Here is a 23,543-nt window from a genome sequence, read left to right as displayed (position 1 = left end):
GATCTCATAGGTGAATATTTATAAATTGGGTAAGTGCCGTGAAAAACAAATAAAGGGGGGCCGGCATTGTGGCACTGTGGGTTAATCTTCGCCTGCGGTGCTGGCATCCCATATGGGTGCTGGTTTGAAACTCAGCTGCTCCACTTCCAATCCAGCTCTGTGCTATGACCTGGGAAAGCAGTAGAAGATGACCCAAGTCCTTGGACCCCTGCACACACGTGGGAGACCCAGAAGAAGCTCCTGGCGCCTGGCGCCTGGCTCCTGGCTCTTGGCTTCGGATGGCACAGCTCCAGCCATTGCGGCCAGTTGTGGAGTGAACCAGTGGATGAAAGACCTCTCTCTCTCTCTCTCTGCCTCTCTGTGTAACTCTTTCAAATAAATAAATAATCTTTAAAAAAAAAAAAACAAATAAAGGATGCTCTGCCAGAGCATAACTAGGGGCCAGCACTCTGGTGTAGCAGGTAAAGCCGCCACCTGCAGTGCCAGCATCCCTTATGGACGTCAGTTCGAGTCCTAGCTTCTCCACTTCTGATGCAGCTCTCTGCTATGGCCCGGGAAAGCACTGGAAGATGGCCCAAGTCCTTGGGCCCCTGCAGTTGTAGGGAAGGTGGTGGAAAGTGATCTTTGGTGAGGGTGTGATAAAGTGACAAAATACCCTTGTGGTGGAACAGAAGGAGGTCTGTAAGTGTGAGAGGAGGTCGTATCAGCAGGAGAAATGTCTGACTTATAGGTGTATCATGCTGAGGTATCTGAAGGATCAGAATCCCAGCACCACTACCACTCTCTGTAAAAGGAAAACCTGGTGGAGGTAAACAATAGAGGGCTAGGACTTGTGAGGTAGGACAGAAATTGAGGGAGGGAAAATGGAGACCGAGAGACCAGGAGAAGATCTTGATATTCATAAAGATCCCTGGCACATGTTAGGCATTCAGTAAATAGTTGTTGAACAAATGAATGCATGAATGATACTCCCCAGGGGTAGATTACACGTAAGAGAAAACAAGGCACTGTTTTGCATCAGCCCTGGAATCTCTATGTGAACTTGATAGTTTTGTTTTGTTTTGACAGGCAGAGTGGACAGTGAGAGAGACAGAGAGAAAGGTCTTCCTTTTCCGCTGCGGCCTGGCGTGCTGTGGCCTGTGCACTGCGCTGATCCAAAGCCAGGACCCAGGTGCTTCTCCTGGTCTCCCATGGGGTGCAGGGCCCAAGGACCTGGGCCATCCTGCACTGCACTCCTGGGCCACAGCAGAGAGCTGGACTGGAAGAGGAGCACCCGGGACAGAATCCGGCGCCCCAACTGGGACTAGAACCCGGTGTGCCGGCGCCTCAGGCGGAGGATTAGCCTATTGAGCTGTGGCGCCAGCCAAACTTGATAGTTTAACAATTAAAATTTTTTCTGGTAATATCCTATGCCTGTCATTATTTTCAAACACTAAGAGCTCATCTGATATTCTTGAAGGGTTCTTCAGAAAGTTAATGAAAAATGTTTGTTAAGAAAAAACCCAGGGCTGGTGCTGTGGTGTGGCATTTAAAGCTACTGCCTGTGATGCTGCCATCCCATATGGGCACTGATTCAAGTTCCAACTGCTCCACTTCCAATCCTGATATTCTGCTTATGTACCAGGGAAAGCAATGGAGGATGGTCCAAGTCCTTGCCCCTGCACTCATGTGGGAGACCCAGAGGAAGATCCTACCTCCTGACTTCAGCCTGGCCTAGCCTTGGCCATTGCGGCCATTTGGGGAGTGAGCCAGCAGATGGAAGATTCCTCTATCTCTCTCCCTCTCATTCTGTAACTTTGCCTCTTCAATAAATAAAAAAAATCTTAAAAAAAAAAAACCAAAAACTTGAGAAAGCTTGGCAGGGAATCTTTCTTCATGACAATGCTCCTGCTTGTTGCTCTCATCAAATAAGAGCACTTTTGTTAGTTTTTGATGAGAAATTTATTAGGCATCCACCTTACAGTCCAGATCTTGTTTTCTAATCATAATAATTTTTTAAAGAACACCCATTTCTCTTCAGTTAACAATCCAGAAATTTCTGTTGACATGTTTAAATTCCTAGGACCTTCAGTTCTTCAGGGATGAACTAACCAGCTGGTATCATCGCTTATGAAAATGTCTGGAACTTTATAAAGCTTATGTGGAGACATAAATTTATATTTTTTGCTTTCATCTTGTAAATCTTTTTTCCGCTGAACTTTTTGAGATCCCCTCAGACATATCGTCTTTTTCCAAGTGAGGGCAGTGTCAGCTGTTAATGGGTTATGTTAGTGGGCAACCCCAGGGCCAGAGCAGAGCTGAGGGAAGAATGTACTGGGGCTGAGCAAACAAGGTGGGCTTACTTTGCTGGACAAGATCAGGAGATACAAGATGAGAAGTCTGGATGCTTAGCTGCCATCATCCAAAAGTCATGGCCAAAGTCAGAAGCAGTGGCCCTTGGTGGGAGTCAGGAGTTGTATGTGCACAGGGTCAGGAAAGGCATGATTAGTCAGAGAAACACATAATACCTCAAATGGAGACTTGCTGTTAAGTAGGTTGGACATAACCATGAAGACCTCCTGGTCATCCTGAGTCACAAGTCAGAAGGGTAAGATCTGATTTATGTTTGATTTTTCTTACAGTAACCTGAGGGTGATAATAATAACCAGTCAAGATCAGTTGTTTATTAAGCCAATATCCAAAACACTGGACTAGGTGCTATGGGATATGGGAAGACTTGGATGAGAGAGAAAAAGAATTTGCACTCAGACTCAAGAATTTGAAGCCATACTGTGAATTGCATATAAAAGAAATGTTATGTCTGCAAATCTAGCAATGTAAGGCATTAAGCAAGGGGGCAAGCACAGCGCCGGTGAGAAGAGAACTATGCTCTTACAATTTGGAGGAAAGAGGGTTGGCTGGGGGACTTTAAAGATACAAAGTTTGAACCAGACCTGGAAAGATGATAAGGAGGAGGATGATTTAGGTTAAGCAATGGTTTCAAAAGTCTGTAAGTGGTGTTATCTTTTCCTGTGCTCCTGCTTCTCCAGGCTCTGCTAGTCCCCAGTGGATGAAGGGCCTACTTTAAAAGGGAACAGGGGACCTGGTCCTGGCATTGCCCCAAAGGTTTGTCACCCCTGGCTGATCTCTGCAAAGGCGGAGGCATTAACAGCAGCACACAAACTTCCTGCCATAGACCAGCCTGGTAACGTGGGCTATTGTTGTTTTCAAAAGCCGAATGTGTGAACCATGCTGTTAAGGTCATCGGCAAAAGATTTCTGGGGGCCATGTAGTCTTCAAAATTTTCCACTGCCTCCTAGGACCAGCAAGGTCCAGCAGTAGAAGACAGATTTATGCCCTTTGGAATTTTGATTGCTTGGAAAGAACAATCCTTAAGCACTTAGGATTGACTAGTGTGGTAAATTCTGCTTCACAACAGCTGCTCTCCCTCTCCGAGCTACTTCTAAGTTCCTGGCAGCATTCCCATACAAGGGTGGCCCTGTCTGGAGAAGCCTAGGCCTTTTCCTTCCTTTTATTATTATTTTCTTCAAGTGGTGGAACCAGCAGTCGTTACTCCTTCCTACTCTCCCCTGCCCCACGGTTTCTGACTTCTCCCCATTGACACTTATTTTGAAACTTTTTGAGCCAGAGGAGAATCAACTTAGACTTTTTTTAGACCAACAGGAATACTGAGTGTCATGGAATGGAAAGCTTTCAATATTACTGTTATCGCATTGAGTTCAATATAAGAAGACTATTTCTGTGTCTTGGCACACAGCCCGAGTTGACTTAACTCTGCTGGATGTAGATAGAATGCATTCTGTTTGGACAAGAAATCATGTGTAACAAATGCTTTTACAAAACCATGTCAATTTAGCAGTTACTTGAAAAAGATGTGCTTCAGCAATGGGTTTTGGTGTAAATAGCTGCATTTATGCATCAATGCAAGGTTTGTGTGTGTGTGTGTGTGTTTTTTTTTGACAGGCAGAGTGGACAGTGAGAGAGACAGAGAGAAAGGTCTTCCTTTTGCCGTTGGTTCACCCTCCAATGGCCGCCGCGGTAGGCGCGCTGCGGCCGGCGCACCGCGCTGATCCGAAGGCAGGAGCCAGGTGCTTATTCTGGTCTCCCATGGGGTGTAAGACCCGAGCACTTGGGCCATCCTCCACTGCACTCCCGGGCTATAGCAGAGAGCTGGCCTGGAAGAGGGGCTACCGGGACAGAATCCGGCGCCTCGACTGGGACTAGAACCTGGTGTGCCGGCGCCACAAGGCAGAGGATTAGCCTGTTGAGCCACAGCGCTGGTCTGCATCAATGCAATGTTAAATTTAACATACTTCTAAAATTTTTAATTTTAGAATAGTTTATTTTTTATTTTTATTATTTTTTTTTTGACAGGCAGAGTGGACAGTGAGAGAGAGACAGAGAGAAAGGTCTTCCTTTTGCCGTTGGTTCACCCTCCAATGGCCGCCGCGGTAGGCACGTTGCGGCCGGCGCACCGCGCTGATCCGATGGCAGGAGCCAGGTGCTTCTCCTGGTCTCCCATGGGGTGCAGGGCCCAAGCACTTGGGCCATCCTCCACTGCACTCCCTGGCCACAGCAGAGAGCTGGCCTGGAAGAAGGGCAACCGGGACAGGATCGGTGCCCCGGCTGGGACTAGAACCCTGTGTGCCGGCGCCGCAAGGCGGAGGATTAGCCTAGTGAGCCACGGCGCCGGCCTAGAATAGTTTTTTTTTTTAAGATTTATTTATTTGAAAGGCAACGTTACAGAGAAGCAGAGGCAGAGAGCGAGAGGTTGTCCATCTGCCACTTTACTCCCCAGGTGGCCACAACCCCCAGAACTTTCCCTATCTAAAGCCAGGAGCCAGGAGCCTCCTCCAGGTCTCCCACGCAGGTGCAGGGGCCCAAGGGCTGAACCATAGCAGAGAGCCGGATCGGAAGTGGAGCAGCCGGGACTAGAACCGCCACCCATATGGGATGCTGGCACTGCAGGCAGCTGCTTTACCCATTATGCCACAGCACTGGCCCTGAAATAGTTTTCGATTAACAGACAAGTCACAAATATCCCATACACTCTATATCTAGTTCTCCAATTACTAACATCTTACATTAGTATATGATATATTTGATACAATTAATAAACCAATGTTGATATATTATTTTGACTGAAGTAATACTTTCTTTGGATTTCCTTGGTTTTCACTGAATGTTCTTACCTGTTCCAGGATCACTAATTACCTTTAATCCTCTTGTCTCCATACCCTCCTCTTGGCTGTGACAGTTTCTCAGACTTTGTTTAGTTTTAATGACCTTGACATTTCTCAGAAATCTGAGTACAGTTCAGGTATTTTTGCAGAATGTCCGTCAACTGGGATTTGTCTGGTGTCTTTCTCACGGTTAGACTAGAGGGTTATGTGGATTTTGGAGGCAGACCGCAGAGATAAAGTACCATTTTCGTCACATCATACCAAGGCTGTGCACTCTCACCATGACTCATCACTGCTGATGTTGATCTTGGTCACGTTTCTGACTTAGTGTTTGTCAGGTTTTCCCACTGTAAAGCCTCTTTCTTACTCTTTTTCTGTCTGTACTCTTTGGAAAATCGTTACTCTGTGCAGACCACACTTAAGAAATTATTTGGAATTCTTTCGTGTGAGAAATTTGTCTCTTCACTCTCATTTATTCATTAGTCTATTAGTCTATTTATATCAGTATAGATTCACTGATTTTTAATACATTGTATAATAATTAAATACTACTTTAATGTTAGTGCTCAAATTATTCCAGTATTGGCTATTAGAAACTCTTTTTATTAAATGATTAATTAATTTATTTTTATTTATTTGAAGGTCAGAGAGAGAGAAAGAGAGAGAGAGAGAGAGAGAGAGAGAGAATCTTCTTTCCCCTGATTCACTCCCCAGATGGCCACAATGACCAGGGTTGGGCCAGGCCAAAGCCAGGAGCTAGGAGCTTCATCCTGGTCTCCTATGCTTTAGCCATCTTCCTCTGCTTTTCCAAGCACATTAGCAGGGAGTTGAATTGGAAATGGAGCAGCTGAGACTCAAACTGGCACCCATATGGGATGCTGGCACTGAAGACAGCAGTTTAACCTGCTGAGCCACAGCACTGACCCCCAGTATTAGAAGCTCTTCTAGTTGGCTCCTGTGTCGCTTTGACACACCCCATCATTGTAAGGTATTTTTTTTTATCACTTCCTTACTTTCTGGCACTAAAACATACTCCAGGGCCGCCTTATGTGTTTCCTTCCCAGGCCTAGCATCAGCTATTTCTCATGAGAGTTCTGGTTTATTTTATTTTAGAATGGTTATGGAAACAAAGATATGGGGGCTGGGTGTGGCCATTGTACTAGGATATCATTGACATCAAGCCCCTCAGTTGACAGAGCAAGGAAATCTTTATGTATCCTAAGCCTTTCTAATTCACACAACTATAAATATTGCTGTTTATTCATACATGTCCATGTTGAACCAAACATGAGTTCATATCTATGTCTCTTAATGTAATATGTTACCACATGAGTGATACTTGGGCCATCGTTTGCTGCCTTCTCAGGCACATTAGCAGGGAGCTAGATTGAAAGCAGAGCTGCTGGGGCTGGAACTGGTGCTCTGATATAGTATGCCAGCATTGTAGGTGGCAGCTTAACCTGCTGTGCCATAACGCTGGTCCCAATCTCACCATTCTTTAAATGAAGTGACAGTTTACTCATTATCTCTGCAGACCTCTAAGATACTTAAAAAATCAGAACACTTAGGATTGTGGTATATGGTAAGGGAGTAAGGAGGATATTTCAACAACCAAAAAAGGTAAGATATACTTTGTAGCTCAGATTAAGAGTGGTTATGAATCAGTAGCGAAATACTTGATGTAAACTAAAGTAATTCTAAACAATACAGACTTCTTCAAGTACTGGGGTTGGGTTAGATAATTGCCTGTGGCTTAATATCTTCATCTCAAGTCTGCAAACTCATTGAGTGCTGTTCTGCTTCAAGCCACTGTGCTGTGTGCTCCAGGCTTACTTTGTTCTGGTGTCACTGTCTGGTCATATACTTTCCCTTTGGAAGAGCTGACTATTCTGTGACCTTCAAGGGTTTCTCTTAGCTTAGAATTCAGGGCATTCCTCTGTGAGTCAAAGCCACTGGCTTATCCTGGGAACAGAAAGATGGGAGAGACATCAGGCTATATTTTGCTCACCATTCACTCACTCCGTCTCTCACCATGGTCCCAATTCTACAGCTGCTGGTTTAATATGTAGAGTCACTTTACATTTCTGCTCTCATTGCCCGTGGGGAGTCTTTGGTTACTTCTGAAAAATAAATGGAAGATACTGGAGAGAGAGGGATAGGAGAACAAAAAGACAACATTTTGTTTAATCTGAACACGAATCTGGTGCGAAAGAGAAGAGGAAGGGAACTCATACTTGTTGGATGCCAGCTGTCTGCCAGGGTCTCTACTGGGAGTTCGCAGGTACTTATTCTCTTTCTTCCCCTACAATGGGGAAGTTTACAGACAAACTGAGGTTCAGAAGCGCTTACAAACTTGGCTAAGATCACATAGTAATGACTTGACTCTTGATCTTAACTCTACAGGCCTGATAGCATGTTAAAATCATCTTAGTCCTTAAAGAAAAACAACCCATGAGCCTACCCCAAATTAAATTAAATCCCAATCTTCAAGGGTGAGGATGGACTTTTGCATTTTTTTTCTTAGTGCTCTAATGGTTATAATGTGCAGCTAGGATTGAGGACTGTGGCTGTGTTCTCAGAGACAGTTCCTCTATTTCTACCCTCCCAAAGAAGGAACTGGACATTTTCTGAACCACTGTGCATTCTAAATGCTCTCAGAGCTCTTTTAGATTCTCCCATTCTCTATTTGCTTCTCTCAGGGGTTCTTTATCATCTCTGTATACTTACAAGCAGGCAGATAGAATGAGGGGTTAATTATGATAGAGAAGCACAAATTCAACTGAATTAATCAGTGCTTCTCTTGATAAAATATGTACATGTAGTGCTGATAGATTGTAAAAGCACAGTGTCAAGTAGTGTCAGGTAAATTTGATATGGTTTTCAGAATGTGTTGGGAAATTTGATTTGTTGAGTATTCACATGCCAATACCAAATAATATTATTTTGTTTTATAGAGAGTATAAGACTGTGGATCTTGGTCTATTTGCTGGTGGTAAGAAATCTGAATTCTTGAGACTAGATTTGTTAATTGCCATGTAGCATCACATTGTACCTCAGACCCCTGTGGGGTCTCTATCAATTATAAAACCCCATTCTTTCACAGTCTCTTTTTAACCTTGATACTGACCATGAGCACAAACTGTTTTAAAAAAAAATGTAACATTTTGAATACTGTGTCAAATATTATGAAGAATATTTTAGTATATTCACATATAATAAAAGCTGAATGGATAAATACAAGCATTCTTGGAGTTGGCAAAAGCATGTCATTTTGTACAATAGTTTCCCTGGGAATTTATTTTACGATAGCATAAAACCAGAGTACCTCCTTTCATGAGCTTTATCAATAGACTTCTGTTTCAATGGAGAATTCTAAACAAAGTGGAGACCAGAATACCCATCCTCCACCCTATCCAACCAGCTGCCCACCCACCCCACCCCCACCATTACTGCTCAGTGCAGTTTATGTGGTTCCTGCTTTTTCTCTGTTGGATGTGTGATGGTGTTTCTCAAACTATCAAACCACACTGTGGCATGCTGCACGTTGAACAGTGTGTGATCCTTACAGAAGTCTACATGCAACGTCAGATTCCACAAAGAAATCTTGATGCTGCTGCCTGATTTTGACAAACTGTACAGTGAATATGTTTCTTGTTTATATTGTTATAACTCCTTTTTTAAAACTTCACTCAGGGGGCCGGTGCTGTGGCGCAGTGGGTTCATCCTCTGCCTGCAGTGCCGGCATCCCATGTGGGTGCCAGTTCTGGTCCCAGCTGCTCCTCTTCCCATCCAGCTCTCTGCTATGGCCTGGAAAAGCAGTAGAAGATGGCCCAAGTCCACACGGGAGGCCCAGAGGAGGCTCCTATCTCCTGGCTTCGGATCGGTGCAGCTCCAGCCATGCGCCCATTTGGGGAGTGGACCAGTGGATGGAGGACCTTTCTCTCTTGTCTCTCTCTCTCATTGTCTGTAACTCTGCCTTTCAAGTAAATAAATAAAATCTTAAAAAAACAAAACAAAACAAAACAAAAACTTCACTCAGTTTGTTGTTCAGTTACTTTTATTTTTCTTGGAAATGATATTTTTTATCTGACAATTTGCCCCTAAAGTGAACTACTCGGCCTATTCTGTGACGATCACTTTACCAGATTTTTGGCAGTTTTCAGCTGACCCTCATGATCCCACAACCCGTAAGTCAGTGTTGCCTACAGCTACTAAATTAGTAAAGAGTCACACTCCTTAAATCATTGCCAGGATTCTTGTCTCTAGCCACTGCATGTTGTCAAGTTATCTCCAGCTATTTCCATTGAGGATTTTTTTTTAACCTTTTATTGCAGAAAATTTCTAACTTACAAAGTAGAATAGTACAAGTCCCAAGGTACTCACTTTAATAGTGGACTCATCCCTAATTTTGTTTAATCTATACCTTCCCCACTCCTCTTCTTGTTGAAGCTAATCCTAGAGTTCATCTGTGCATACTCCAAGGGATAATAACTTTAGAAAAGTTGTAGCCATTATACAATTACATACCTTAAACATTACCAGTTCTATAATATTATAAAATACCCAGTTTTCAAATTTCTTAAATATTCTTGAAGTTTCTTTTTTTAAGGTTTATTTTATTTATTTGAAAGGCAAAGAGAGAGAGAGAGAGAGAATCTTTCAACTGCTGATTCACTCCCCAAATGGCTATGATGGTCAGTGCTGGGCCAAGGCAAAGCCAGGGGCCTGGAACTCCATTCCGGTCTCTCATGTGAGTGGCAGGGTCCCAAGTACTTGGGACATCTGCTGCTACCTTCCCAGGCACAATAGCAGGGAGCTGGATTGGAATTGGAGAAGCCACCTGGGTCTTGAACTGGTGCCCACATGGGATGCCTGTGTTGCAGGCAGAAACTTAACCTATTATGCCATGATGCTGGCCCCTGGTTTAACCATTAAATCCCTTTAAAGCTTGTTCTTTTTTTTTCTTCCTTACATTTTATTTGTTCAAGAAATGAGTTGTTTTATAGTTTCTCCTAAAGACTAGATTTTACTGATTGCCTTCCTGTAGTGTGTTTTAACATGTTTGTGCCCTATATTTCCTGTAAACTGTTAGGCAGGTCTAGAGGCTGTTTTTTCTTTGGCAAACAACATCAGAGAATGTGGTATATGCTTCCATCAGAAGGCACATAATGAATGTACTTCCTTTTGTGAGACAATAGACATTGATGATTATTGTTTAGATTTATTACTTTAGGTATTTGCAAACTGATGTTTTGCAAATACCCAAATTACCCAAATGCCACCAGTTTTCTTCATGCATTATCTGGGATGCTTTAGAGAGAAACTTTCTCTCATCAACCATTGGGGTTGTCTTGTGGTACAGTTTGTACAGTGAAGGCAGGGTGAGTGCTGATATTTTCCCCTTTTGTATTTACTGGTTTTTAGAACAATGAATTGCAAAGGTGAACAATGATTTCTTTATAGTACTGTGAGCACAAATGTCAACATTATGATGTATTTCAATTAATTACAGTTATTATTGTTATTATTCCTCTTAATTTTTATACTACTTTGGGTAGTGGGGGCCACTGTTGACTCCTGAGTTGACTCCTTCTGGACATGACCCCAGTGGTTTGACATTGTGTTCTTGCTTCCTGCCTCCAGTCTTATTTTACATACTTCCTGCCTCCAGAGTTGGAAAGAGCCATTTTCTCTAAGAGTCGTGGTTCAGTTTCATGGAAAATAGTATTTAGAGATTACAGTCTTGGCGTTGGAATAAAGATTATTATCTATCAGTATAAACCTGCAGGGAATGTGAGAATGAGCCATGCAGATTTTTTTTAAAGCATTCCAGGAAGAAGGAATAATAGGTTCAAAGACTCTGAGGCTGGAGCAGAGGGAGTAAGAAGAGAGTAGTAGGAAACATAGTCAGGTGATGTGGTACAGGCCAAGTAGGACCTGGTTGGCTGTTGGAAGCATGTTAGCTTTTTTTAAAAAAAAAATTTATTTATTTATTTATATGAAAGTCATAGAGTTACACAGAGAGAGGATAGGCATAGAGAGAGAGAGAAAGAGAGAGAGGTCTTCCATCCAATGGTTCGCTCCCCAATTGTCCACAACAGCTTGAGCTGCACCGATCTGAAGCCAAGAGCCAGGAGCTTCTTCTGGGTCTCCCACGTGGGTGCAGGGGCCCAAGGACTTGGGCCATCTTCCACTGCTTTCCCAGGCCATAGCCGGGTCTCAAGCCAGTGTCCATATGGAATGCCGGCACTTCAGGCCAGGGCATTAACCCGCTGTGCCACAGCGCCGGCCCCAGGATGTTAGCTTTTCTTAGGCGTGATATGAGGCCATTGGAGGGTTTTAAGGAGAGGAATAGCATAATCTTCTGTTTTGTCCTAATTGAATCATTGTGGGTGCCACGTCAACAATGGACTGAAAATTATTAAGAACAGAATGTGGAGGCCAGTGAGGAGGCTGTCACAGTATTCCAGGTAAGACGATGTGACTTGGATCAGTGTGGTAGCAATATAGGTAATTAGAAGAGTCAGGTTCTGAATATATTTTGAAGAATAGAAACCATAAAATTTGCGAAAGGATTGGACATGAGTTATGAGAAAAGAGGACTCAACCATGAATCCAAGGTTTATGGTCTGAGATGGAAATGAAATTGTAAAACATAATACAAGTGACGTCTTGTCTGTGGGTCAATGCAGTATCTGTGTTTATGTGTGTGTTGTGCTAGGTGGGGATGGATCATTCAAAACTTCACAGAGAACTGGATACTTGAGTCATGAAGGGTCTGAAGGGGGACCAAGTGAACAAGAGGGGAAAGAAATTCTGAGCAGGGGAAACAGCTTGTATAAATGCATAGTCGTGAAAGACTTATGGGCTCTGGTTTTCTGAGTGCACAGAGCCTATGACAGGAAATAAGCTGGAGAAGCAGAATCCTTATCTATTTCATGATAGGAATTTTAATTTTGTTTTATAGATGATAAGGAGACTAGAATTTTTTAAGCCTGGGAATGACAGTATCAGAAATACATTTCAGAAAGATCGATGCTGTGGAGAATGGTCTAGAGGGCATGAGACTGACAGCCCCAAACCTGAAGCTAGTACTGAAGGTAGTAACCAGGGAACAAGCCTGAGGCAGGCAGTGCGGAGCACAAACACAAAATGTACTCTGTTCAGACTAACTTAGGTTTGAATATCTGCTGTACCACTTACCAGTGGCATGAATTTGGTCAAGCTATTTAATTTTTCTGAGCTTTTGTTTTCCTCATCTTTAAAATGGGGAAATAATAGTATTCAACTTGTTAGATTATCATGATGGTAAAATCAGTTAATATGTGTTAGAAATTGGCTCTTAATAAATTTTAGCTATTTAAATATTATTTTATTGAGGGATTGCTCACTGGGAAAGTGAAAGCCTGACTGTTAATCCATGCGCGCTGAGTGTGCTATTTAACACAGGCAAAATGTGACCGGGGAAATGTTTTATAAACTATATCAGCTAGGGCCTACCAGGAAACAGAAGTCACCATTGAAATAGGGTAAATCAAGAGGAATTTATTTATGAAGGGACTGTGTAAAGAGATGTGGATGTAGGGTAACCGTAAGGCATTATACAGAAATAAAGTAGGAGAGTTTGCTAGTAACAGGCTAGAAGTTAGCATACCTAGGCTCAGAGAGGGAGGGAGTAGTCACCAGATTCTCAAGGGAAGTACAGGACTCTGAGAAGGCAAAGCTCTAGCACTGATGGGCATAGTCAACTCAGGGAAATTCAATAGGGAGAGTCCAGAATAAAGAACCCAACCTTCTCAGCCCCACATTCTGCCAGGCTCCTCACTGCCTGAGCACCAGAAATGAGAGGAGCTGGGGACCTGTTGATGTGGTCCAGGGTTCAGCCTCCTGGGCTAGAGAGCAGGCGGAGGGGAGGAGAGTAGACCTGCAGGGGTAAACCAAAGCTATCCAGCACATGGACTCTCATGGTTGCTTTCTCCGCATGCTGGAGGCAGCCTGTAGCTGACTTTGAGATCTTGAGCAGGATTGTGCTCACCATTGGAGCTGATCTGTGGGAGAGGCCTGGTTCTGGGTTCTGTGAGGAGCCAATTTCTGAAACTCTCCTGATCCTGTCCCCTGAAACAACAATAGCTGTTGAGACTGGGGTTTATGACTGTACTGACTGACCCCTTTGGACTAAGTAAAATTCCTGAGGTTCATGGACTCATTAGGAAGCCATCCAGAGAGAAGAGGCATTCTTAAATTACTGTGGATGGGCATCTAAGCCATATTAATATAAATATTAAGAGGTCTATATTCCTTTTTGGTCAGCACTTTGGGTAATTAGATATGTTGTATAAAACAGATCATTGCAGTTAACTAGGCAAAGATGAGAGGAGAGGCACATGGTACAGGCCATGGACATGGACAGGTGGATCTGGCTATGAGTGACCTTAAGGTAGAGAAGCAATAGGATGACGCAGGAGGTAGGGAGAGGTCTAGGAGAACCCTGAGGTTTCTGGGTTCTGTGACTAAGTGGATGGTGGTGCCATTAACATAGGGAACACTGGAGGGGAGCAGATTTGGAAGTAAAGATACAGAGTTCAGTTTAGATGCTGAGTTTGAGCTGCTTGTGGGATGTTCTGATAATATCTAGTGATTAATGAAAATATGGCTCTGGTGCTCATGTGAATACACTAGGCAGAAATGTAAAGGCATGGGTAGGAATTATGAACTTGCTAGAATAAGCGAACTAAAGAAAGAGGCCTAAGGGGGAGTTCTAGGTACTACCAACATTTATGGGGCATAGAAGTTGACTGAGAAGAAGCAATCATATAGAGGTGGAGGAAGAAAATCAGATAGGAGAGGAGTCCTGAACATAAAGATTAAGAAAATTTCAAGAAAGAAGGAAGGCAGACAGTGGTCCATGCTATACAATCAAGGTAGATAAAACACAAAAATTGGTCTTTTGTTCAGAGGCCATTTGTGATCTTGGGCAGTTTAATTACAGTGGATGAGGGATGAGTGGAGGTGACAAAGGAAAGACACAATGGAAGCCATGATCTCAACTAGGTTGTTTGTGAAGGAAAGGAGAGGCATAGGCTGATGGAATGAATTTGCTGATTTTTAAATTTTTTTAAATGCGAAAAAATTTTAAAGTACACATAACTAAATTAAGTAACCATTTTAATTGTACAGTTAAATACCATTAGGTATGTTCACATTTTGTGCAATCTACAGAACATTCTCATCTGTAAAACTGAACTCTATACCTATAATTTTTTTTAAGCTTTATTTATTTGAAAGGCAGAGTTACAAAGATGCAGAGGTGGAGAGAGAGAGAGAGAGAGAGAGAGAGAGAGAGAGATCTTCTATCTGCTAGTTCACTCCCCAAATGGCCACAACGGCCAGAGCTGGGCTGATCCAAAGCCAGGAACCAGGAGCTTCTTCTGGGTCTCCCGTGTGGGTTCAGGGGACCAAGGACTTGGATCATCTTCCACTGCTTTCCCAGGTACATTAGCAGGGAGCTGGATAAGAAGTGGAGCAGCCGGGGCTTAAACCAATGCCCATGTGGGATGCTGGCATTATACATGGTGGCTTTACCCGCTATTCCACAGTGCCGGCCCCTAAAAATTTGTTTTTAAGAATGAGAATTATTTCAATATTTTATATGCTTAGGGGGAAGAACCAGTACAGTGAGAAAAGGTTGAAGGTGTAGGGAAAACAAAACTACAATTCTAGGAATTTATAAAAAGACCATTTCATTATTAAGATAAAGAGGAACATCTTTTCTAACAACTCCCTGAATCTCTTTGAGTGTAATTTTCTTTTTCTACTGTCTATTACAGAAATAAAATTGATCATTTTTTTCAGAATCTGAATTTGATTTAAAAATTCTCAGGACCTTTAGACATACACAATAATACCCATCACTTTTGTAATTAATCTTGTTCAAATGGGAGCTAATAACTGCTTAACCATGTTTTCATGATGCTAAGGAAGGTGTGTACACTGGGCAATATGATTAAATTGTAGCACAGAACACACTACATAGAAAGCATTAAATGTTGCTAAAAGACTCATGTAATATGAATTGGGTGCTAAAACCTTCACTGAATATTCACTGTGGACGGACTTGAAATTTTTATGAAGTGCTGGTTATTATAGTGAGATCTTACCAGTCCTGGTTGCACCAGAAGTTGAGTACTAGAACACGTTGCTCTTGATTGTCTTTGCCCTCTCTTGCTCTGATGAAATTAAGCGAATGAGTCAGTTGTTGAAAGTAACCTGTAATTGACCATGTCCAAGCAGAGCATTATAGGGGTTGCTTTGAATTTTAAAATAGAGAATTATTGTCCCAGTGCTCAATGTGGGGCTTTTGTGGATGTGTGCATGTATGTGTTGTTCGTTTCTCTGGCCTCGCCCCTCCTCCACTCTGGATCTTCTCTGATTATTATTTTCTCCTTCCTAGCTTTAATGCTCTGGTTTCCATTCTGTAGTTCACAGGATATGTTGTGGGCATGCTCCTTTTCAAGTTTTTCTCCAAAATGGTATTTATAAAAGCAATCATGAGCCCATTATAAAGATTGTTGATTTTTACACATATCACATCATGTCACTTAAAAGGAATTTTGGCATAACAGGCAGTTACCAAGCCATTATTCGAGATGTAATCAATGCTTCTGGAGAGGCATCCAATTGGATTTTTAATTTAGTATTTATTTATTGACAGGCAGAGTGGACAGTAAGAGAGAGAGAGAGACAGAGAGAAAGGTCTTCCTTTGCCGTTGGTTCACCCTCCAACGGCCGCCGCGGCTGGGGCGCAGGGCCCAAGCACTTGGACTGCACTCCCTGGCCACAGCAGATAGCTGGCCTGGAAGAGGGGCAACCGGGACAGAATCCGGCGCCCCAACAGGGACTAGAACCAGGTGTGCCGGCGCCGCAAGGCAGAGGATTAGCCTATTGAGCCGCGGCGCCGGCCTTAATTTAGTATTAAATACTTGTTATTATAAATGCAAAATTCTGTAACTGAATTATGTCAGATATACAGCCCAGATTTGTTAAAGCATCCACAGTTCTCACACTGGAAAGGCAATATAGAGAAAGCAGGAGCGAGGAAGCAGGAAACTGGATCTGTTCTTGCTCGGCTGCTACCAGTCACTAATTCAGGCATTCACAGACACTCACCAAGAGCCCATACTGCAGGAGAAACTGCCAGGAGAGGGGTAGCTCTCTGTGTGAATAGGGGCAGGTGGCTTACCTTCCACACGTCTCTATCCTCAGGTTAGACTGGCTGTCTGAGGGCTCTTTCAAACCTGAAATGCTAAGGTTTAGGACAACCTTGTGGAAGGAGAAGCTGAGACTTGAGGACTTAACTTCCTCTCAGAGGGTTAGCCCTTGTCCTGATTTCAAAATAACTTCAAAGACACAGTTTGAAAATAATTCGGTCAGCCTCTCATCTGCATTTGGGTCATCTTGGCAACGTCCAGGTGTGGCAATTCATGCTCTTAAGACTTCAGAGGTAGGAAGTCAAAGCTGGGAAAAGGTGGACGACTTTTGCTAATGCCAGCGAGACACAGGTTCTCTGGGAGCAGCTTTTTCTGCGGACTCCGCCTTCCAACCAATAAGCCGGCTCCTCAGGCGCCCGCGGCGGCGCCTATTGCTGGGGTGACCCGTTGCTCTCCAGCTGTAGCGAACCTTGCAAAGGGACTGCTCGTCCAGGGTCAGAAGAAATGGGCTTTCTAGGGCGGAAAGAACTGCTCTTGCTTCTCCGAGTTTTTCCCGTGAATATCCAGGTAACAAGATTTTTGTTATCTGGCTTCATCCTTGCAGGAACTCAGTAGCTCTTTTGCTTGCAGCCAAGATGCATTTTTCAAGGGAGAAAAATGGATTTCTGTAAGGAAGACAGCAGGAGAGCCGAAGAGGGAGGGACGTAGGGAGGAAGGGACAGAGAGATCTTTGCACACAAGTTTCTTCAAGACTACAGAAAGTTACGACTGGGAGAAGCCTTCCGGTAACTAGGGAAATGAGCCGCGGACTCCTCGACCAATCTGTCCTTTCTAGTCAATGAAAAAGACCTAGGGTTTGAGGTTGCTTCCGAAATGGGGCCGGCTAACTTAGCCCCTCCCACACGCCCAAGGGTCTGTTATATCTGTGTTCCTTGAGTACCTCTCCCTGAGACCGACCACAGCAAGCAGAGGCTGAAATAAAAAGCAAAGAGGAGGAAAACAAAAGCTGCTACTTATGGAAGATAGAAAGGGTAAGCCCAAAACGGATTTATCCAAATCCTTACCAAAAAAAAAAAAAAAAAAAAAAGAGAGGGGAGGGAGAAAAAATAATTCCAGACCCAAAGCAAGTACTTGAAAGAGCAAGGGGCGAAAAGCTGTGAATGAACTTTCTCACCCTCTTCCTTCTGAGAGGAGGCAGAAAAAAACCTTTGGGAAACTTTCAGCAGAGTTCAGGAGTGCAGTCCAAGGGTGGCTCTTGAGCAAGCTGGAGGGACTCATGAATATTCATGATTAATTTGTATGCAGATCTGGTTCTTTAGGGGCAAATGACTTTGTTTCAGTCCCTTTGCAGTTGACTGAGCAGCGGCCTCATCTACAGTCCCGAGTCATTCTAGCCTCTGCTTAATTCCTCAGCATGTTTGCTTGAAGATGCTGGGCTCTGTATGTAGATCTGTTTTGTTCTCCAATTTCCTGCATGCTTTCCTGTTGTGAAATTAGCTAGAGCAGCTCTGCCGGGAGTTAGAGAAGTTAATGTGGCAAGAGGCTGTCACAACAGGACCCCAGAGCATGTCTTCTGCAAAAGGCTGAAAGTTTTCTGGAGTTGTGTGGGGGAGCGTGGATGTGGGGGCGGGAGGCAGGCAGGGGTGGAGGGAGGAAAAAGAACAGTTCCATCTGAAAAGAGCAGGTCGGAGCTGACTGACTGCAGTTTGATTTTGCCTCAAAACTGCAAGAGCAGCCTGGTGTGTTCAGATGGTGTGGCAGTCTCTGTCTTTTACCTCTTTTGGGCATTTTCTGCCAGGACGGGGAGCCAGCTCCTTGCCAGCTCGTGGGAGACAGGAAGAAACTGCAGCAGTGAGGGAGCCGGAGTATAGAAAACCTTCTCTGCAGGGTCTCTCACTTCCAATGTTCCCACACAGGTTACGTGGCAGACAGAGGACTGGGATGAGTACCCAACAGATTTCTCAGTAATTATAATAATGATAGCCATTAATGCTTACAAGGTATTCTGTGCTGGGACGTGTTCTAAGCATGCTACGTGTGCTATTTATCCCTTACATTGATCTTAGGAGGCAAGGGCTATCAGTCTCACCCCCATTTTCCTGACGTTGAGGTTGAGGTGTTGAGTGGGAAACTCGCCTGGGGATCACACAGTAAGTAGTGGATGTGGACACAGGCAGTCTGAGCCAGGACTCCAGGCTCCTCCGTTCCCCCACTGTGTTGCTCTTCTCAGCAGGGCCCTCAGCTGAGCTGAGCCTGTGGATTCTGGGTTTACAGATCCTTCAGGCTACTGGGGAAATGGTACTGATGGACTCTCAAATCTGGGGAGGGATTTGTAATGTAAGTTCACATTCCTTTTTCTCAGTTGGCACTCGTGGACATTCTGTGTTGGAGGGAAGCAGGTATCATTATTATGGCCTTTTATAAAAGGGAGGATTAGGTGTCACTAATCATATAGCTAGCTGTCAGAAGTTTAGACCAGGGCCTGGTGTTTGGCACAGTGGTTAAGATGCCACTTGGGACTCCCACATCTGTTAGAGTGGCTGTGTTCAAGTTCCTCCTCCTCCATTCTTGATTCTAGTTTCCGGTTTGTGTGCATCCTGGGGGCAGCAGGTGGTAGCTAAAGTAGGTGGGTCTCTGCCACCCATCCGGAAACCTGCACTGAGTTAGTGGCTCCTGGTGCTTTGGCCTGACCCACATGGCTGTTGTGGGCATTTGGGTAGTGAATCAGCCCATAGTAGATATCTCTATCATATTTGAAGTGGGGGGGGGGGGGGAGAAGGAGGAGGAGAGAGAGAGAAAGAAAGAGAGAGAGAAGCCTTTAAAAAAATTAGAAAAGAAAAGCTTAGACCAGACCCCAAATCATCTGCTTCTGGTTTCTCTTCTGACTGCGGAACAAGCCCAGTCATCTCTGTACTGCTGTGCTCATGCCCAGCGAGGCCTCAGGGAGCCACTTTCAGTTCCCCCAGGGGGATTGCCTGACTGCCCCTCAGAGTGCTGAAGAGCATTTGCCTTGCCTTGAAGGCCTGTCTGGCCCTCTGCGTCCCCTTTAGTCTGGAGCCAACATACATGAGTTCGAGTTCTGGGGCCACCGTTTACTGTATGAGGAGAATACTACTATCCACCTCACAGGGTTGTTGTAAAGACTGAATAAGGGTTCTTCTCTCAGGTCCTGTCGTATAGTACTCGTGTGTGCCCATAACCTATCAGCTGTTGCTCTCACTCCTGAGTTCAAGACTCCTCTTGTGTGTTTCTCGCCCCCTTTAATCCTCCTCCAACCCTTTGAGCCAGGATGAGGCCCTGGCTCAGATGTTTCCGCATTACCTCATCATTTACGCCTAAGGTGGAACTCCTCATACTGGTTCACGTTCCTGCCCTCTGCATGTCTTCCTCCTCTCCAAAATCGTAGTTTTTAAAAATTTACCTTTGAATCTTCAATGTCTAGCGCATTTTGCTGTTTAGCCTCCTAACTTAGGGGAACTTGATTGTTGATGTGGGCGAGAGAGCAGTCTCAGCCCAGATTGAGGCCCAGGAGGCAGCCCCAGGGAGTGCCCATGCAGCAGTCAGAGAGCCTGGTGTCAGAAGCCATTCAGGAAGTGGACTGAAGCTGAACACTGGCCCAGGAAGAGCTGCACATAATTCAGTGGCTAGCGCCTGGAGCACCAGTTCCATAAGGTCCATGAAGTCCCTGAGGTCCACAACAGGTTTCTAATGTTCTGATTGTGAGGCACATTCAGCAGCCCCCTGGCGGTGTTCTGTAAGCTTTCCCTGGAGGGGAGAAGCTTACCAGGCTCTTGTGCAAGTCCAGAAGATCCTTGTCAGCCACTTGCACCTTGAGCTTCTTTTTTTTTTTTTTTTTTTTTTTTGACAGGCAGAGTGGACAATGAGAGAGAGAGACAGAGAGAAAGGTCTTCCTTTGCCGTTGGTTCACCCTCCAATGGCCGCCACGGCCGGCGCACTGAGCTGATCCGAAGCCAGGAGCCAGGTGCTTCTCCTGGTCTCCCATGCGGGTGCAGGGCCCAAGCACTTGGGCCATCCTCCACTGCCTTCCCGGGCCACAGCAGAGAGCTGGCCTGGAAGAAGGGCAACCAGGACAGAATCCGGCGCCCCCAACCGGGACTAGAACCTGGTGTGCTGGTGCCGCAAGGTGGAGGATTAGCCTGTTGAGCTGCGGCGCCGGCCACCTTGAGCTTCTTTGTGAGTTATCAGTAAATGGCCCATGAGCTGAGTATTATTTTAGCTGATGTGCATTCAGGAGCCAAGAGGCTAGTTTAAAAGGGAACCTTCAAGTTCACAGTAGGACTCCCAACTGGTGTAATACGGCTCTTTTGTAGAGTCTGTAAAGACATCCCTCTAAGTGGATATACCAAAAAACAAAGCCAAAATGCATACCATCTCAGTGTATGATTTTTTTCAAAAAGATTTTATTTGTTTATTTGAGAGGTAGAATTAGACAAAGAGAGAGAGAGAAAGAGAAAGAATCTTCCATCCACTGGTTCACTCCCCAAATGGCCACACCACAATGGCCAGAGCTGTGCCATTCTGAAGCCAGGAGCCAGGAGTTTCTTCAGGGTCTCCCATGTGGGTGCAGAGGCCCAAGTGCTTGGGCCATCTTCTACTGCTTTCTCAGGCCATAGCAGAGAGCTGGATCAGAATAGGAGCAGCCTGGACATGAACCAGTTCCCATATAGGATGCCAGCACTGCAGGCAGAGGCTTAGTCTACTATACCACAGTGCTGGCCTCATGGATGATGTCTTTAAAAAGATTTATTTATTTATTTATTTTAAAGGCAGTTACAGAGAGAGCGAGGCAGAAGCAGAGAGCGAGAGAGAGAAAGAGAAAGAGAAAGAAGAGAGATTTTTCATTTGCTGGTTTACTCCCCAAACGGCTTCAATAGCCAGGGCTGGGCCAGGCCAAAGCCAGGAGCCAGGAGCTTCATCCGGGTCTCCCATGTGGGTACTCAGGCCCAAGTATCTAGACCATTTTCCACTGCTTTTCCATGCACATTAGTGGAGAGCTGGATCAGAAGTGTAGCAGCCAGGACGTCAACTGCCACCCACATGGGATGAGTGCACTGTACGTAACGGCTCAACCCATTATGCCACAGCACTGGCTTTGGTGGATGATCTTGAGAGTTGATGCAACACCATACCAAGGCACTCAGTTTGGCCAGTGCAACTCTGGCTGAACTTCAGCCCCTACTCCCTTCTTAGCCAGGGGCCAAACTGGAGATTTCAAATGCTTCATAGCACTTCACTGACTTGGAACAGAATATGTGGTTCCATAAATTGCATCTTTCCAGCACTACTTTATAGCAGACTGGCTGTTCTCTCTGACAATGTACTCTGCTGATGGAAGAAAAACAAACTCCACAGAGGTTGGCCCTGGGTAAAATCATGAAATACATTACGTTTATTTCTAGCACCCTCCCTTTCTTCTTCCTGGCATACCTTCAAACCAATTTGACAAATATTATTATGTGTCTACTATTTCTAAATCTCTATGCCAAATTCTTGGGATATAAACAATTTGCTCATGGTCTAGGGGGAAGACAGACTATATATAACCAACTCTAATTGAAATGAGATTCTGCAAAATGCTAATAATAATAGCTAACACTGCTTGGGTATTTATTTTGTGCCAGACACTGTCATGATTTATATGTGTTGCCTCATGTAATCATCACAACTCTGTGATACTGGTTTCTGCATCTTACAGCTGTGGAGAGTTTGCTTGGTCAAGGTCACACAGCTAGTAATAAGCAGAGGGGAATTTGGTCCTATGTGGTTAGATTTCTAAGCCTAGGCTCCTAAAAGATAATTCTGCTTCCCTTAGAGTCACAATAGAAGTATAAAGAAAGTACCAAGAGAAGCCCTACAGGAAGTGATGACTTCTGGGGAAACCTCTCAAATGACGGGATGGTTCAGTTGGTCCTAGAAAGATGAGAAGGCTCTGATGCCTACCACAAGTCTCTTCCTCATCCTAGCAATGCTTAAAGATCTTTTTTCTCTCTTTTACAAAAACTACAACCTGGATTTAACAGTGAAAAGCTCGGTCTCCTAAGGGAGGGAGCATGGGTGGGGGTGGGGTATGGTGGAAAGAATCACTGTGTTTCTAAATCTGTATATATTGGGCCGGCGCTGTGGCTCACTTGGCTAATCCTCTGCCTGCGGTGCCGGCATCCCTTATGGGTGCCGGGTTCTAGTCCTGGTTGCTCCTCTTCCAGTCCAGCTCTCTGCTGTGGCCCAGGAAGGCAGTGGAGGATGGCCCAAGTGCTTGGGCCCCTGCACCCCTATGGGAGACCAGGAGGAAGCACCTGGCTCCTGGCTTCGGATTGGCGCAGCGCCGGCCATAGTGACCATTTGGGGAGTGAACCAATGGAAGGAAGACCTTTTTGTCTCTCTCTCTCACTGTCTATAACTCTACCTGTCAAAAAAAAAAATTAAAAACATTTAAATATATACATATGAAGTGCATGAAATTTCTATACTTTAAATAAAATCAAATAAAAAGATCTGTCTCCTTTTCCAAGTTCAGAGCAGACAACTTATTTACATATGCATCCTGGAGCTTTGAAGGTGGAAGTCCAGAGGGTAGCTTTGACTGTGAGTTTGGGATTGCCATATGTGATCAAATAAGCCTTTGAAGTAATGAGATGCATGTTAAGTGATTTCCTTAATCGTGATTGTCCTGCATGGTAAGAGGCACATCTGGTAAACAGTTTTAACAAATGACTGATATTACCTCTACTTGGCCAAACCACATTTTAAGAGTGTTTTCTTCCTTGTGTTGTTTATTGGTTGCTTTCTCCACTCTGTCTAACCAGTGATTATGCCCAAGGCAGTAATATTTAATCCCACTTGGTAGTGTCCTGAGATGCTAGGCTTAGCCTATGCAGAGTGAAAGTGAGGCCCTGAGAAAATTACATAGAGTTAGTGTTTTACAGCATTTTGGAGGAGGTCAAAATCAAGGGCAGCTCCTGTGGTGAAGAGAGTAGAAGGCACTAGCTTTGTCTTGGTGATTGTGTGTGTGTGTGTGCGTGTTCTGAGGAAGTGTCTCTCAAACTTTAACATGCATGTGCATCGTTGGGGCTCTTGTTAAAGATGCAGATTTTTATCCAGTAACGCTGGGGTGGGGCCTGAGATTCTGCATTTC

At 44.4% G+C, this 23,543-nt stretch overlaps 1 protein-coding gene across 3 annotated transcripts in view; it reads left to right on the top strand.

Moving 5' to 3' along the window:
* Nucleotides 1-23,543, top strand: part of ENTPD1 (ectonucleoside triphosphate diphosphohydrolase 1) — a 183,223-nt gene that overhangs the window by 24,493 nt on the left and 135,187 nt on the right. Inside the window, exon 1 of one of the 3 annotated variants that reach the window (XM_062214723.1) lies at nucleotides 16,880-16,957. The exons of 1 other annotated variant lie outside the window; for it this stretch is intronic. Coding sequence is in view for 1 of the 2 variants with exons in the window: in XM_062214721.1 (XP_062070705.1) it covers nucleotides 17,406-17,421 (16 nt within the window). In the remaining variant the exon portion in view is untranslated. Of the gene's footprint in view, nucleotides 1-16,879; nucleotides 16,958-17,253; nucleotides 17,422-23,543 lie in introns of those variants that run through there. One more of the 3 variants, XM_062214721.1, reaches the window with a different exon arrangement.

This window comes from Lepus europaeus, chromosome 17 (assembly GCF_033115175.1).
Source record: "Lepus europaeus isolate LE1 chromosome 17, mLepTim1.pri, whole genome shotgun sequence".
Classification (NCBI taxonomy): Eukaryota; Metazoa; Chordata; class Mammalia; order Lagomorpha; family Leporidae; genus Lepus; species Lepus europaeus.
This window is presented reverse-complemented; position numbering and strand designations above follow the sequence as displayed.